Genomic DNA, 14472 nt, shown 5'->3' with positions numbered 1-14472 from the left:
AAGTTTCAGAACAACGGCCCCAAACGTGTAAATGAATCAGAAACACATGTATTAAGTTTCTCATCAAAGTACACACTGGCTTTAAAAAATTAAAGGGAAAGGAAAGGGTTTGGCAGCTCGCCCTCTTGGTTTCTTCCAACCCTCTAGTGTCTGAAGACCTGTCAGAGGGATTTGCCAAACCCCAAACATCGCTGGGTTCACCCATCCTTAGCAAAAGCACCAGCTACAGTTTCAAAGCGAAATACCACAAAACCCCTATGAACCAAATGTCAGGTTATGCCGAGTTCAGTTTTGTCTGGGATGATGCTGAGGGGTGGGGGCAGCTGCGCCCCCCCTGCCAGGCCCACCACCCTGGCCCCTGTGACTCAGGGGCTGCTGGGCTTCAGGCCAACCCCTGCCCATGGCTTCTGGGGTTTGGATGTCAGGGCTGACACCATGCTGCTGGCCATTCTGCTGCCCCCCCGGCACTGGGCCAGCTCCTCTGCGCCCCCGCTTCAAAGCCCACCGAATTGCAACTGCCTGAAGACCAGAGTGTGAAGAGTTCTCGAGCATGTTTCCAACCCCTTACGCACCTCCTAGAAGAAGAGGGTTCAGAAAGACCTCAAGGCTTTGCTAGAGGCTTCCTGGTACTTTGCAGGAAGCACTTTTCTGTCCTCTGTAGAAACAGGACATCTTGGGAGTTCCCATTGTGGCTCAGCAGGTTAAGAACCTGACTAGTACCCATGAAGATAAGGGTTCGATTCCTGGCCTCAATCAGTGGCTTAAGGATTCAGTGCTGCCAGAAGCTGTGCTGTAGATTGCAGATGTGGCTCGGATCTGGCGTTGCTGTGGCTGTGGTGTAGGCTGGCAGCTGCAGCTCTGATTCAACCCCTAGCCTGGGAACCTCTATGCCTTCTGTGCGGGGGAGAAAAAAGGTGTCGGGGGAGAAAGACCAGACATCCTTCTCAGGATGGCCACCTTGCTTTTCTGCTCGCCTGGGTTGTGGACCTTGTGTCCTGAAGGAGAGGAAAACCCACGTGCGAGGCCCCGTCAGGAGCAAGCCAGTCTCCGAGAGACCCTTGCAGACCCTCTATTTATTTATTTGTTTGTTTATTTATTTATTCGGCTTTTTAGGGCCGCACCCACGGCACATGGAGGTTCCCAGGCTAGGGGTCCAATTGGAGCTACAGCTGCCAGCCTATGCCACAGCTACAGCCACACAGGATCCGAGCCGCGTCTGTAACCTACACCACAGCTCACAGCAACGACAGATCCTTAACCCACTGAGTGAGGCCAGGGATCGAACCTGCAACCTCTTGGTTCCTAGTCAGATTCGTTTCCACTGCATGATGATGGGAACGCCAGCAGCCCTCTTTCAGAAGTGGCTCCTGATTCTGGAAAGAGCTGTTCTTTCCCCACGTGCTGTGACGTCTAGCACATCACCAAGCTCTGGAAGCAGCTCACCTGCCAGGCTCCCCGACCCCTGCAGGTGCCTCCCTTGTGGCTGCAGGAACACAGCCCTTGTCAGCGTCTGGCGCTCCCACGAGGCACAGCATCCTTTCCCTGAGGAGTTATGTTTGCTCTTTGCCTGGCATTTCTGGGAGCATGACAACTTTGTCAGACCAGCCCTTGCCACTTCTCTACCTCTGAATGGTTCTGAGATGCATCACAGTGAACTAGACTAAATCAAGTTTTCACCTCCCATCCTTAGCCAGGTTAAGTTTATTTTTCTTCCATAAAGAGTTAAAATGATCAGTTTCTGTCATGTATATTTTAGCACAATTTTTCCCCCGTCTTTTTAGGGCCGTACCCACGGCATATGGAGGTTCCCAGGCTAGGGGTCCAATCGGAGCTGCAGCTGCCAGCCTACACCACAGCCACAGCAACGCGGGATCTGAGCGCATCTCTGACCTACACCACAGTTCAGGGCAATGCCGAATCCTTAACCCATTGAGCAAGGCCTGGGATGGAACCCATGTCCTCACGGATGCTAGTCGGGTTCGCTAACTGCTGAGTCACGACGGGAACACCCTTACCACAATTTTTTAAGTGGAAACAAAGCAATAAATCTTAGCTTCAGGACATGCAGAATAAAATATATGTTTTACAGATATGTATGTGTGTGTGTGTTTTATATTATACATAGTTACTTTTATATATAGTATATATACATATACAATTTTATCATGTACATCTAAAATTCTTCCCTCAGAAAGCTCAGGTACACACACCAAAAGTCAAGAGTAGGATCTCTCTCTCTCTGTTTTTTTTTTTTTTTTTTTTTTGTCTTTTGTCTTTTTAGGGCTGCACTCGCAGCATAAGGAGGTTCCCAGGCTAGGGGTCTAATCGGAGCTATAGCTGCCAGCCTACACCACAGTCACAGCAACACCAGATCCGAGCCACATCTTCTACCTACACCACAGCTCACGGCAATGCCAAATCCCTAACCCACTGAGCAAGGCCAGGGATCGAACCTGCATCCTTATGGATACTAGTCTGATTCGTTAACCAGTGAGCCCCAAAGGGAACTCCAGGAGTAGGATATCTGAACCCTTGGTCCTGTCTGTATGGATGAGGAATCTCAAAGACTAAGAGGCAAATTGGCTCACCTTTGGGGATATCAGGCTGTTCACGTCTACAGATGCTTCACAGCTACTATCTAGTTTCATCTCTCCCAACAGCCTTGTGGGTAGCAGAGTGCGTGAAGAAAGCGGAAGTCCATAGAAGACCCGCAGGCCTGCAGCCTGCCCTGGGGAGGCACAGACCACTCCCAACCCCTGCAGGCTTCCCTAGGCCCAGGCCATCTGCCTCATGCACCCTCCCTCCTCTCCCTGCAAAGAGATTCTCAAGTTGCTGGGCATTGCCAAGGGGGAGACAGTTCTGGGGACACTGCAGCCTCGCCTTCCCCGTCAGCTGGAATGGCCCTCCCAGCCCAGACCCCAGTGCAGGGTCTGCTGAGCTATGGTCCCAGCAAAGTCTACCTCTCTGTGCACTGCCTCAGCCCTGCAGTGACGGTCAGAGCTCAGCTTCCCACCAGCTGGAGTTGGAAACCCTCCCACAGCACATACTATTCAGAAACTTTTTGTTTGTTTTAAAGTCCTACCAGCTTGACGGAGATACAAGGCGGAATCCTGACATCAGGGGCCTCCAAAAAAGCATAACTTTAGCCCACAACACATTTTTCCAATTCAAATTCCAGTGAGATATGGAAAATATAAGCACATAAAATAATAAATACCTATAATCTGGAGAAGCCAGCTACCCCCTGAGGATTGAGGTCCATACTGATGCTTTCATTTCTTGACTTGGTTTCACTAAATCTCTTTCTAAAGCACATTTTTAGTGTGGCTTATGGCTTGTTACATTTTGGTTTAATAGTGTAGCTTCCAGGGGCCGGTTTCTACCTTCCGTATCTTCCGGAACTCCGTGGCAGCAGGTGTCAAACTCACCTGGAATCCAGGAATATCAGCTTCAGGTCGAGGCTGGCCCTGAACATGAACATGTTGCTGTGCAGCTTGATCTCGGTGATGGCGCTGGGTGGCAACGACTGGCCCACGGCCACCAGCCCCACGATCTGGTAGCACGAGTCATACAGAGACATGTCCAGCATATACTGCCTGATCTTCAGGTAGCCACTGCAGTGGATGACCTGGGAAAGCAGAGGTAGGGTCAGCTGGCAGCAGATCAGGGGTGAGACTGGCACTCACTGCCCCTTGCTCTGGGCCTGCTTGTTTTCTAGAACATGCTAGAACATCCCCCAGCACAGCCTCTGTTGAGCCAACATAGTGACAGACGCCTCCATACATGATGACTTGGAAGAAATGAACTATGCTGCTTTTTAGGAAATGATATCATAATAAAATATAAGGGTTGTTTTATGTAATGGACTGTGCTCAAGTAACTCCACAAATTAAGACTCTCTCATATATAATGGATTTATGTGTAATTAAGTCATGGCCAAGCTGCAATTAGATGGCACACAGCAAAGGCTAACCATTTGTTCCATAATGTTCTCTTTAGTAACCACAATGCTTATCATCTCTCGACAGGATCGAATTTGACAACTTTTTTGTTTTCTTTTGTCTTTTTGGGGCTGCATGTGCGGCACATAGAAGTTCCCAGGCTAGGGTTGAATTGGAGCTGCAGCTGCCGGCCTACACCATAGCCACAGATTTGAGCCTCATCTTCGACCTACACCACAGCTCACAGCAATGCTCAGTGGGATCCTTAACCCACTGAGGCCAGGGATTTAACCTGCATCCTCATGGTTACTAGTCAGGTTCGTTATCGCTAAGCCAGAACAGGAACTCTGTAAAAATTTAAAATCCTCTTTCCAAAAACTTTCCTCTGAGATTCCTGAACACACTCTCGGTATGTAGAGTTGGAACATATCTTAAAATCCTTGGAGTCTCTTCTCCCATTTTACAGATGGGGACACTGAGGACAAGGTATGGGTTTTGCTCAAGATCAGGCAGTTGGGACATAATAAGGGGCAGATCAAGTCTCCAGAAGAAGTGTCCACTCCAGAAGAGTGTCTATGGGGTGCAGGGCAGGGCTGGAGGCTGCCTACCACAAAACACAGTGAGGAAAAGACCAAAGCAGGAGTTTCCATTGTGGCTCAGTGGGTTAAGTGTCCGTAAGGATGTGGGTTCGATCCCTGGCCTCGATCGGTGGGTTAAGGATCCGGGGTTGGCCACAAGCTGTGGCACAGGTTACAGATATGGCTCAGATCTGCTGTGGCTGTGGCTGTGGCTCAGGCCTCAGGTACAGCTCTGATTTCCCCCCTGGCCCAGGAACTTCCACCTGTGGCCTTAAGAGGGGAAAAAAAGAGGCCAAAGCAAAGAGCTAAGAGTGAGGCTTAAATGAGGGGCTGAGGGGAGGCTGGGGAGAAGGCAGGCCTTGGGATGGGGAGGAGGGGGAGGGGCATTCCAGAAAGACAGGACAAAGGCACAAAACTGTGCCCTCTCTCCTTACCCTGCCCCCCTTCACCCCCCTTCTTTGACACAAATTCTCCTTCCGAAAGGCTCCCATCTACCTCTGGTTCCAGGGTGATGGGCTAGGACCTCCTTCTTCTGAAACTGGACAAAGTCTAGGGGCTCCAGTGGGACTGCCCTGAGTGCAAAGTAGAACCTGTAGGTGCCAAGGTCAAATGATGCCCTTGGCCCTGTTTATTCCTGGTCTCAGACAATGAAAATGCAGCGTTCGGGGAATATCCTTGTCAGACGCCAGCTCTCACGCTTGCCGTGAGCGGCATCCCTTAGAAAGTTCTACTCTAGGTAGATTAAAGCACTCGGGGGCCTGTGCTTTGCCTGAAGCAAAATACAAGGCACAGTGGAGACCACCCCCCCATGCCCCCTTCCCACCTGCAAGCCCGCAGCTCCTGGTACCTTGTATCCGCTGCATGTCAGGCCAGCGTTTCTTTTCGCCAAGACACACTTCATTCGAAGAAAGAAGGACCTCTCTATCTCATACTCTGAAAGCAGCAGTGAGGTTAGGTTGGCAGACTGTCCCATGATGCTGCTCCCGTCTCCATGCCCACACTCTCAAGAAACCCTCAGGACCAGGGTGAGTGGATGCATATGATTGCATTTGGAGTGGAGAAGCAGTGAGATCCTGCCAGCCAGCACGGGGACCTGTAGCCAATCACTTGTGATGGAACATGATGGAGAATGTATTTATGTGTATAACTGGGCCACTTGCTATACAGCAGAAATGGACAGAACATTGTAAATAAACTGTTATTTTTTAAAAAAGCCCTCAGGACTGGATCAGGCAGCCAGAGGGCTTGGCCCAGTCTGCCCAGACCCCCACTCAGAGAGCTTTGGCTGATGGCCAGGCCCAAGGGGGTCTGAGGAGACTGGCCCAGTCCTGGTGTGGCTTCTGCAGGCTCCAGAAAAGGGCAGCCTGAAACACAGCCATGGCAAAGACTTGGGAAACATCAGCCTGGGGCCAAGATAGGAATGATGTGCGAGGACCCAGCACAGCCCCACCAGCCCGTGGTCCCCTCGTGGTGGCCACAGAGAGGCCTGGCACCAGAAGGATGGCCTTGGCTGGCCTTGGGTGGGTGCTGAGCCTGCCAGGAAGCTCAGAAGCCTCCAACTTTGCCCATCCAACTGAGTAAAAGTCAAGTGCAAGCCTTTCCCTGGCAGAGGGAGCCGGTCCCAGGGCCCCTCCTGCCAGGGCACCTATGGCCACAGGCACTGTGGCCCCACAATGTGGGATGGGGCACAGGGTCCCAGATCAGAGCTTTGCCCTCAGTTACAGCCTGGGATGGACCACCCCCTCCTCTCTGCACCCCTGTCCCACCCTCCTTTCTCTGCCTGGCCCAGAGCCTTGCCTACATCCCCCCTGCAGGCCTCACACACACACACACACACACACACACACACATATCTCTGACCTCACGCCTGCAAATGCAAATGTCACTTCAGGAGACACCCACCGCCACAGCGAGCAGACACCAGCTCTCTGAGGCATGGATGGCAGAGTGTCCTCGCCCCGGGCTGAGAGCAAGGTCATGCCACTCGAAATAAACAGCCATTTGCTGGTGGTTAATAAATTAATTTTTAAAGAAAGGTTACCGCTAGGAATGGAAGCCAGGCCTTCCGGCCCTCCCCGAGGGCATGGCCAGGTGGAGGTAAGGGGCTCCGAGGCCACACCTGGCCCTGGTTGGAGGTGCTGCCATGTTTACCCACAGTCCCCCGCAGCAGGCCGGGTCTGGGGCAGAAGGCTTCCCATTAACGTGGCTGCCCGGCGGCTCCCTCTGCAGGTCGGCGCGGCAGGGCTGCAGACCCTCCCCTGGGAATTCACTATCCACTGCTGGGGACAGTTCATTTCCCCCACAATTACCATAAAACAACAAGGCCAGTTCAGCCAGAGGAAATCAGCTCTGCAGAGAGAAGTCCCCGGGAACACGGAGCCCGTGAGGCCCTCAAAGCCTGCACACTTGGTTGGCTGTGAAAACGAGTCGGTGGGTGATCCCACCTCTCCCGGACATTCTCCTCCTGAACAGTTGCCCCCACCTCAGACGTTAACCTCCCCGGAAATTAGAAGGGTCTCACGATAGTCCCAAGTTTCATTTGCTGTCATTTTTTTCTAAACACTTTTTTCAAGGCTATGATGTGGAAGGTGAAATGAAACCAGAGCTAATGGCAGAAACCCACTCCCATGCAGTTAACACACGGTGTAACTTTTAAAACAAAACAACACATTCAATATCCTTTTTTTTTTTTTGGCTTTTCAGGGCCCCACTTGTGGCATATGGAAGTTCCCAGGCTAGGGATCAAATTAGAGCTGTAGCTGCTGGCCCACACCACAGCCACAGCAATGCCAGATCTGGGCCATGTCTGTGACCTATACCACAGCTTATGACAATGCCGAATCCTTAACCCACTGAGCAGGGGCAGGGATCGAACCCATGTCCTCATGGATACTATTTGGGTTCATTTCCACTGAGCCACAGTGGGAACTCAGCACATTCAATATCTTGTAATAACCTATAATGGAAAAGAGTCTGAAGAGAATGTATCTATATAAAACTGAATGGCTTTTCTGTACACCTGAAACTAACAAAACGTTATGAATCAACTATACTTCGATAAACACGCACACACACACAATGTTCTGAGGACTTCTCTAAGACTCCAGCTGTCTCTGTCCAGCTTTAATCAATTCCATAGTTGGGAGTTCCCTGGTGGCCTAGGGGTTGAGGACTTGGCATTATTGCTGCTGTGGCTTGGGTTGGATCCCTGGGCTGAGAAACTTCCACTGGCATGGCCAAAAAACAAACAAACAAAAACAAAAAAACAAAAAAAAAAACCCAGCAACCTCCATGGTGGAAGCATTAGATTCAGAAGCAATGTACTCTCCTTAGCCCTCATTTTGTTAAAAATTACTTCTTTTTTTTTTTTGCTTTTTAGGGCCACACCCACGGCATATGGAGGTTCCCAGGCTAGGAGTCTAATTGGAGCTACAGCTGCCGCCTAAAGACACAGCCACAGCAATACCAGATCTGAGCCATGTCTGTGACCTACACCACAGCTCATGGCAACGCTGGATCCTTAACCCACTGAGTGAGGCCAGGGATCAAACCTGCATCCTCATGGATACTAGTCAGGATTCATTTCCACTGTGCTACAACAGGAACTAAAAATTACTTCTTCAGGGTCGTATTCCTGTTCATTTATGCAACCAGCCCATCTCTAAGGACGTAAGCATCAGAGGCCACAGCTACAGCTAAGCCCCATCTCATCTCAGAAACCAATGTTCCAGGCTCCCTCCTACGTGGATGCATGGTGACTATTTTTGGAACTAGATAACGGGGGCTGCATAGCTGGATCCTCAAGGGGCTTGATGACTGTGTGCTAGTCTGTGTTCTCTCCTCCCAGCCTGGGAATGACCCTCCCCAGGAGGAAGCCACATGAGTGGAACCCGCTTTTTTTTCTGTGGCTGGCTACCCCATTCTCACTATTTTTTGACACTTCTTCTCTGGCAATTTATCTCACTGGGGAATTTTGGCCAAGTGGGGATGCCGTAGTCCTGGTTGGTCTCATTGAACCATCAGAAGGAGTTTCAGGCCAGGGCCCCTGGAATCAGTTCTTCTATGTCTTCCTAGCACACATGGCAATTCTAAGAACTTGTTTTGTGAAGACAGTGTTTCACACCGGCCACCAAACAGCCATACCACCCATGTCCTACCAGGGTGCTCACTGCAGTGGGGACCACATCAATATGTGTTAAATGGGAGTTCCTGTCCTGGTTGTGGCTCAGTGATTAACGAATCCAACTAGGAACCATGAGGTTGTGGGTTCAATCCCAAGCCTTGCTCAGTGGGTTAAGGATCCAGCGTTGCTATGAGCTGCGGTGTAGGTCGAAGACACAGCTTGGATCCTGCATTGCTATGGCTGTGGTGTAGGCCAGTGGCTATAGCTCCTATTAGACCCCTAATCTGGGAACTTCCGTATGCCGCTGGTGTGGCTCTAGAAAAAGACAAAAAATAAATAAATAAATAATAAAAAAATACGTGTTAAATGGTGTCAGGAGAAGGCTCCCCAGATGGAGCCAGCTTGGCCAGAGGGACCTGCGTCTCTTCCCTCCAGGCCAGGGCTTCTTTCTCTCTTTTTTTCTCTTCTTTTTTGGCCACCCTGCAGCCTATGGTGTTTCCAGGCCAAAGATCAGATCAGAGCTGCAGCTACAACCTACAACCCTGCTACAGCAATGCCAGTCCTTTAACCCACTGCGCTGGGCCGGGGATCGAACCACTGTCCTGGGGCTTCAGAGACACTGCCGATCCCTTTGTGCCACAGCGGGAACTCCAAGATGAGGGCTGCTTTTTTTTTTTTTTTTTTTTTTTTACCATTTCTAGGGCCGCTCCCACAGCATATGGAGGTTCCCAGGCTAGGGGTCTAATCGGAGCTGTGGCCACCATCTTATGCCAGAGCCACAGAAACTTGGGATCTGAGCCGCGTCTGTGACCTACACCACAGCTCACGGCAATGCCGGATCCTTAACTCACTGAGCAAGGCCAGGGATTGAACCTGCAACCTCATGATTCCTAGTTGGATTCGTTAACCACTGCGCCACGATGGGAACTCCTCAGAGGGCTTCTTAACTGACTTGCACCAGAGCACAAAGCCTACAGATCATCGGGATAATATTTCTAAGGGCATAAAATAAAATATATGAGATTATAAAGGGGATTAACTGTATTGGAAAACAGTTATTGAGTGGTGATATGGTTATAAATATGCTGCTTTTTTAATACATTACATAACGAGATCCTGTAGCAGACTCATAGCTTCTGAAATTTCAAAGCAGTGGTGGGCATAACTGATATCTTGAAATACCTGCAACACCTATAACGTGAAATAAAGATAATGTGGTTTTGGTTGCAGGCAAAGCCACAAGTACTAGTGATAGCTGGATGGCTTACTGTCTGCAATCCATAAGCAAAGGAAATGCTAGGTTGCAGCTAGAGGGAATAAAGATGTAATCTTCCCCAGGCAATTTCATGGCCCCCCTGAGTTCTCTCTTCAGACCCTCTGGTTAAGAAGCCCAAGTTGGCTCAGCAGATTAAAGATCTGGCATTGCCACTCCTGTGGCTCTGGTTACAGCTGTGATGTGGGTGCCATCCCTGGCCCTGGGAATTTCCTCGTGAAGAGGGCAAAGACAAAAATGAATGAATGAATGAAAAATTAAAAAGCAGCCCAGGTCTGAGTTCCCTGGTGTCTCCGCCGGTTAAGGATCCGGCATTGTCACTCCTGTGGCTCTGGTTACAGATGTGGTGTGGGTTCAATCCCTGGCCCTGGGAACTTCCCCTTGCTAAAGGCATGGCAATAAACAAACAAACAAACAAATAAATAAGAAGCCCAGGTCTAGACCTGTGCCGCTAAAATTCTAAACTAAGAGGACCTTAGGGAAGAAATCTTAGACCACTTTCCTCTGTCTCCTACCCTGCACCTCTCAGTCTCTGGTGCATGGAAGGGGATGAGTAGTGCTATTTTAAAGGATGGAGGCATTAAATCAAACCCCCTACTTGGCAGGTGCTGTGGGTTTGCTGGAAGGGCCCTGGGCAGCAGGGGAAACAAGCCCTCAGCAAAGAGCATTGTCTGGCATTCATTCTGGTTTCTTTTCTTTTCTTTCTTTCTTTCTTTCTTTCTTTCTTTCTTTCTTTTTCTTTCTTCCTTCCCTTCTTTCTTTTTTTTTTATTTTTTATTTTATTTTAATTTTTGTCTTTTCTAGGGCCATACCTGCAGCATATGGAAGTTCCCAGACTAGGGGTCAAATCGGAGCTGTAGCCTCTGGCCTACTCCAGAGCCACAGCAACGCAGGATCCGAGCCGCATCTGCAACCTACACCACAGCTCATGGCAATGCCGGATCCTTAACCCACTGAGCAAGGGCAGGGATCGAACCTGCAACCTCATGATTCCTAGTCGGATACATTAACCACTGAGCCACGAGGGGAACTCCCATTCTGGTTTCTTTTCATCTGGAGGACATACCTTGGAGCAGATGATGGTGAAGAGGCTGGTGCGCTGCCAGGACTGCCGTCATCTCGTCGTGGTCGGAGGGATGGATGTACTCGTAAATGCTGTTGCCGGTGAGCTCCACCTGCCGCGGGAGGGAAGAGGGGTCAGGAAGCCTCTTGGGACCGTGGGGGAGGGGGTGCAGGTGAAAGGTACACAAGGTATATTGGATCTCTGCTTGCAACCCCCGCCCCCCAGAAATGTTTGCCTTTTCTCCATTAGCACGCAGCAGTCTCCCACACTTTCCAACAAGGCCAGGAGAGTCCTGAGCAGGAGGAAGCAGTGCAGGAGGGAAAGGTGTGCCGTGGGGTGGGGGGACGTTCTCGGCCTGGGCAGCAGTCTTCACACGGGAGGTGGCATCAACCGGGCTGGAGCCAGGTCCATCCTTCACCCGCTACCTGTGAGGACAGGCCGCCGGGAGACCTGCAGCCGCACCCAGAGCAGGGCGCCTGATGGAACAGCTCATGCACGCAGGGGCTGAGCCGGGGAGCCTTGGGGGCAGCTGCATCTCTTTCACGTGGCCAGAAACGTGTCTCTGGTCCAGGGTGACTGTGCTAATCCCTTGGCTCCCACCCTTGGGTGCGGTGGGGTGGCTTTGTGACCTCTGGGAGGGTCTGGGCCGCTCCAGAGAGCCACGTGACTGGGGCTGCTCCCCTCGACTTTCAGACACCACCCACTTCCAGACACACCCCGCAGAGGTCACCCCACAGGCCTGGAGGACATGACCCTGCTGAAGAGGACCCTGCTTTGCAGGACGGGGTTCTCCACAGCCACGGTCTTTCCATGGGGGTCCCGAAGACTCAGTTCCTAACTTTGAGAACTTGGTTGTTCTCCCAAAGACAAGTGCCCAGATCGGGGATGATAGCGAGTCTCAGGACCTGGGCCCCCTCACCCTGCGGAAGATGAGCAGTGATAGAGAATATTCCAGAAATTACCACCAACAGTGCCGCCTTCTGAGCAGTGCTGGGTGGTTCCCTTTCATAGATACAACAGTGCAAACCAGGACAGCAAGTGAGAACACCCAGGGTTGATCAGGGACCCCCCCTTCCCGGCCAACCCCAGGTCAGTGACGGTGCTTCTACCACGTCCAGTGGGAGCCCTATGGCCCAGGTGGGAAGGGTAGGTGAACCTACCCTTGGGGGGCCCAGAATCGCGGCTGGGTTTAGGGAACTTTCTCAGCCCAGCCGGCGGCCCAAGACATTCTGACAGGTGGTTAGAGGCTAATAAATACAGGAGCTATTTTAAAAACTGATTCACAATTTCAACGGCTTATTTTAAAAAGTGAAAAAAAAAAAAAGAAATAGAATTTTTTGTTGGCTGATCAGGTCTCCCTTACCCAGGGTTTTAGAGGAAAATGACAATTCTGGTTCGCTCAAAGTTCCTTTTTAGAAAAAAGTAACTAACATCTTTTTAGAGAAACACCTTCACACCCTTGTGAAAAGACTTGCATCTGTGCTCCTAGGGACCTGATTTGTCTTTTAATCCCGAAGTGGCTGCATCTGTTTTCAAAGATCCCATTCTCATCACGCACGTTGGGAGAATTAAAGTGAAGGTCCGTGAATTAAAAGGCTTGATTTCCTGTAAACTCGAGTCAATTAAAACCCTCTAAGGCTGTCAGGGAAGTAAAGTTGTCTTCAAGTAACGGAAATGTTTCTAAAGAACAAATTTGGGAATGATAAAACAGTGCTGACCTTGACTCAAAATTAGGCTTGACATGATGTTTCCTGTATTTACATATCTATTCGTGCTTTTGAATGTTGAAAGAAATGTGGCTACCTCACCAAGAAAAAAAAAAAAAAATTATGGTTGTCGCTATAAAACTCCCCAGCTCTCATACATCAACCTTATTAAAACAGACCTTCCATGTGGTATTTTAGTATTTGTAAAACTCGGCTCACTACAAAATGAATTGCTTTCCTACTAAGAGCTTTTTTATGTTTTGCTGAATAGCTTTTCTTCCTGCCAAGAAACCTACATATGATAAATACAGCACTAAATGGATATATTCTGGGTCAGAAGGGGAAAGTCACCCAGTACTCTGCAAACACCCATTACCCTGCGTTGGGTGTTTTGCTGACTATGGTAAATTAAGCATTTTAAAATAAGATGGTTTGGGTTTCAGGGTTCAAGTTATGTCAACAAACATTAAACGCTGTTCTTTCTCTTTATTTCAGAAGTGAAAGGATTAGGCCTTATGGCCCCAAACAACACCATGGCTATTTTTATGATTGTGCTTCCGGCCACAGTCTCAAATATTACATTCTCCTTTATGTAGTGCATGAGCAGCTAGTTCATCCATATCTGTATTAGGTGAAAATGTATATCCGTTACCTAAATGTCCTATGCCATAAGCGACTTCGGTAAGGAAATTTAATCCACAGGGATACTTTAAGAATGACGGAGGAAATAAATACACACCAGGTAGGCAGGGCTTTTTTCCTTCTTCAAATATAAGTTCATTATGTTAACCAAAAAACCATGAAGTTAAATCATTTGACAAACACGGAGGATAAAGAGTGCTTCCCCAGGCTACCTCTCCCGAGGAGATACGTTTGTCTACACGAATGATTATGTATTAGGAACGTGTGCAAACACTGAATAGAATTTTCGAGCAGAAGCTTGACTCTCTTTCCCAACATGTGCACTGTGGGTGGAGACAACATTTTTTGGGTTCACTATTCATTTTTTGGTACCAAAGTCTAACAGCAAAAGATTGCTGCCTTTACTAATGCAAACACAGAAATAAACTAATACTCTCCTTCATAGGAAGTAGACTTCTTATTCCAATACTTGCTAAAAGAAAAAAAAAAAAAAAAAGGTTCATGGAGTTCCCACTGTGGTGCAACAGGATCAGCAGTATCTCTGTAGCACCAGGACGAAGTTGGATCCCCGGCTGGGCATAGTGGGTTAAAGGATCCGGCACTGCCGCAGTGGAGGTGTAGGTCACAACTGCAGCTTAGATCTGATCCCTGGCCCAGGAACTCCATATGCCACAGGGCAGCCAAAAAAAGAAAAGAAAAAAGTTTGAAAAAAGGCCTTGAATTCAGATGGGCTTATAACACAGGAAGAATTATTTTTATTCTGAAATAGATCATTCAGAAAGTTATTTAGTGTAGATTGAAAAAAATAAACCCACTTTGGAATGAATTATCACACAATTATGGCAAACCTGAAAGCTTATGTTCCCTAGGAGCTGCTAACACAGGGTTTAACCCTGATTTAATGTGAAAGATGTCATTTTACTTAAGATGCTGTCACTGAGACTCACTGAAAGGACTTCCAACACAGAAGAGCCCTGTGTAAATAGAAGCCATCACTGTCCTTATTCATCAGAAAATCTGTTCAAAAGGTTAATCTGAGAGTTCCCGTCGTGGCTCAGTGGTTAACGAATCCGACTAGGAACCATGAGGTTGTGGGTTCGATCCCTGGCCTTGCTCAGTGGATTAAGGATCCAGCATTGCCGTGAG

The 14472-nt window shown here is 49.2% G+C and overlaps 1 protein-coding gene across 5 annotated transcripts in view; it reads right to left on the bottom strand.

Annotated features, from left to right (window-relative positions):
* The window catches only part of SIM2 (SIM bHLH transcription factor 2), a 50051-nt gene that overhangs the window by 20508 nt on the left and 15071 nt on the right, over positions 1-14472 (bottom strand). For all 5 annotated transcript variants that reach the window (XM_084992132.1, XM_021070967.2, XM_084992134.1 and 2 more), the window contains exons 4-6: positions 10982-11090; positions 5367-5452; positions 3429-3628 (exon numbers count right to left, since the gene is read on the bottom strand). In XM_084992132.1, coding sequence (XP_084848258.1) covers positions 3429-3628; positions 5367-5452; positions 10982-11090 — 395 coding nt within the window. The remainder of the gene's footprint in view (positions 1-3428; positions 3629-5366; positions 5453-10981; positions 11091-14472) is intronic.

This window comes from Sus scrofa, chromosome 13 (assembly GCF_054392235.1).
Source record: "Sus scrofa isolate SSC_HxYL_T2T_F1_AM1 chromosome 13, Sscrofa_HxYL_maternal_Yorkshire_Landrace_v2.0, whole genome shotgun sequence".
NCBI lineage: Eukaryota > Metazoa > Chordata > Mammalia > Artiodactyla > Suidae > Sus > Sus scrofa.
This window is presented reverse-complemented; position numbering and strand designations above follow the sequence as displayed.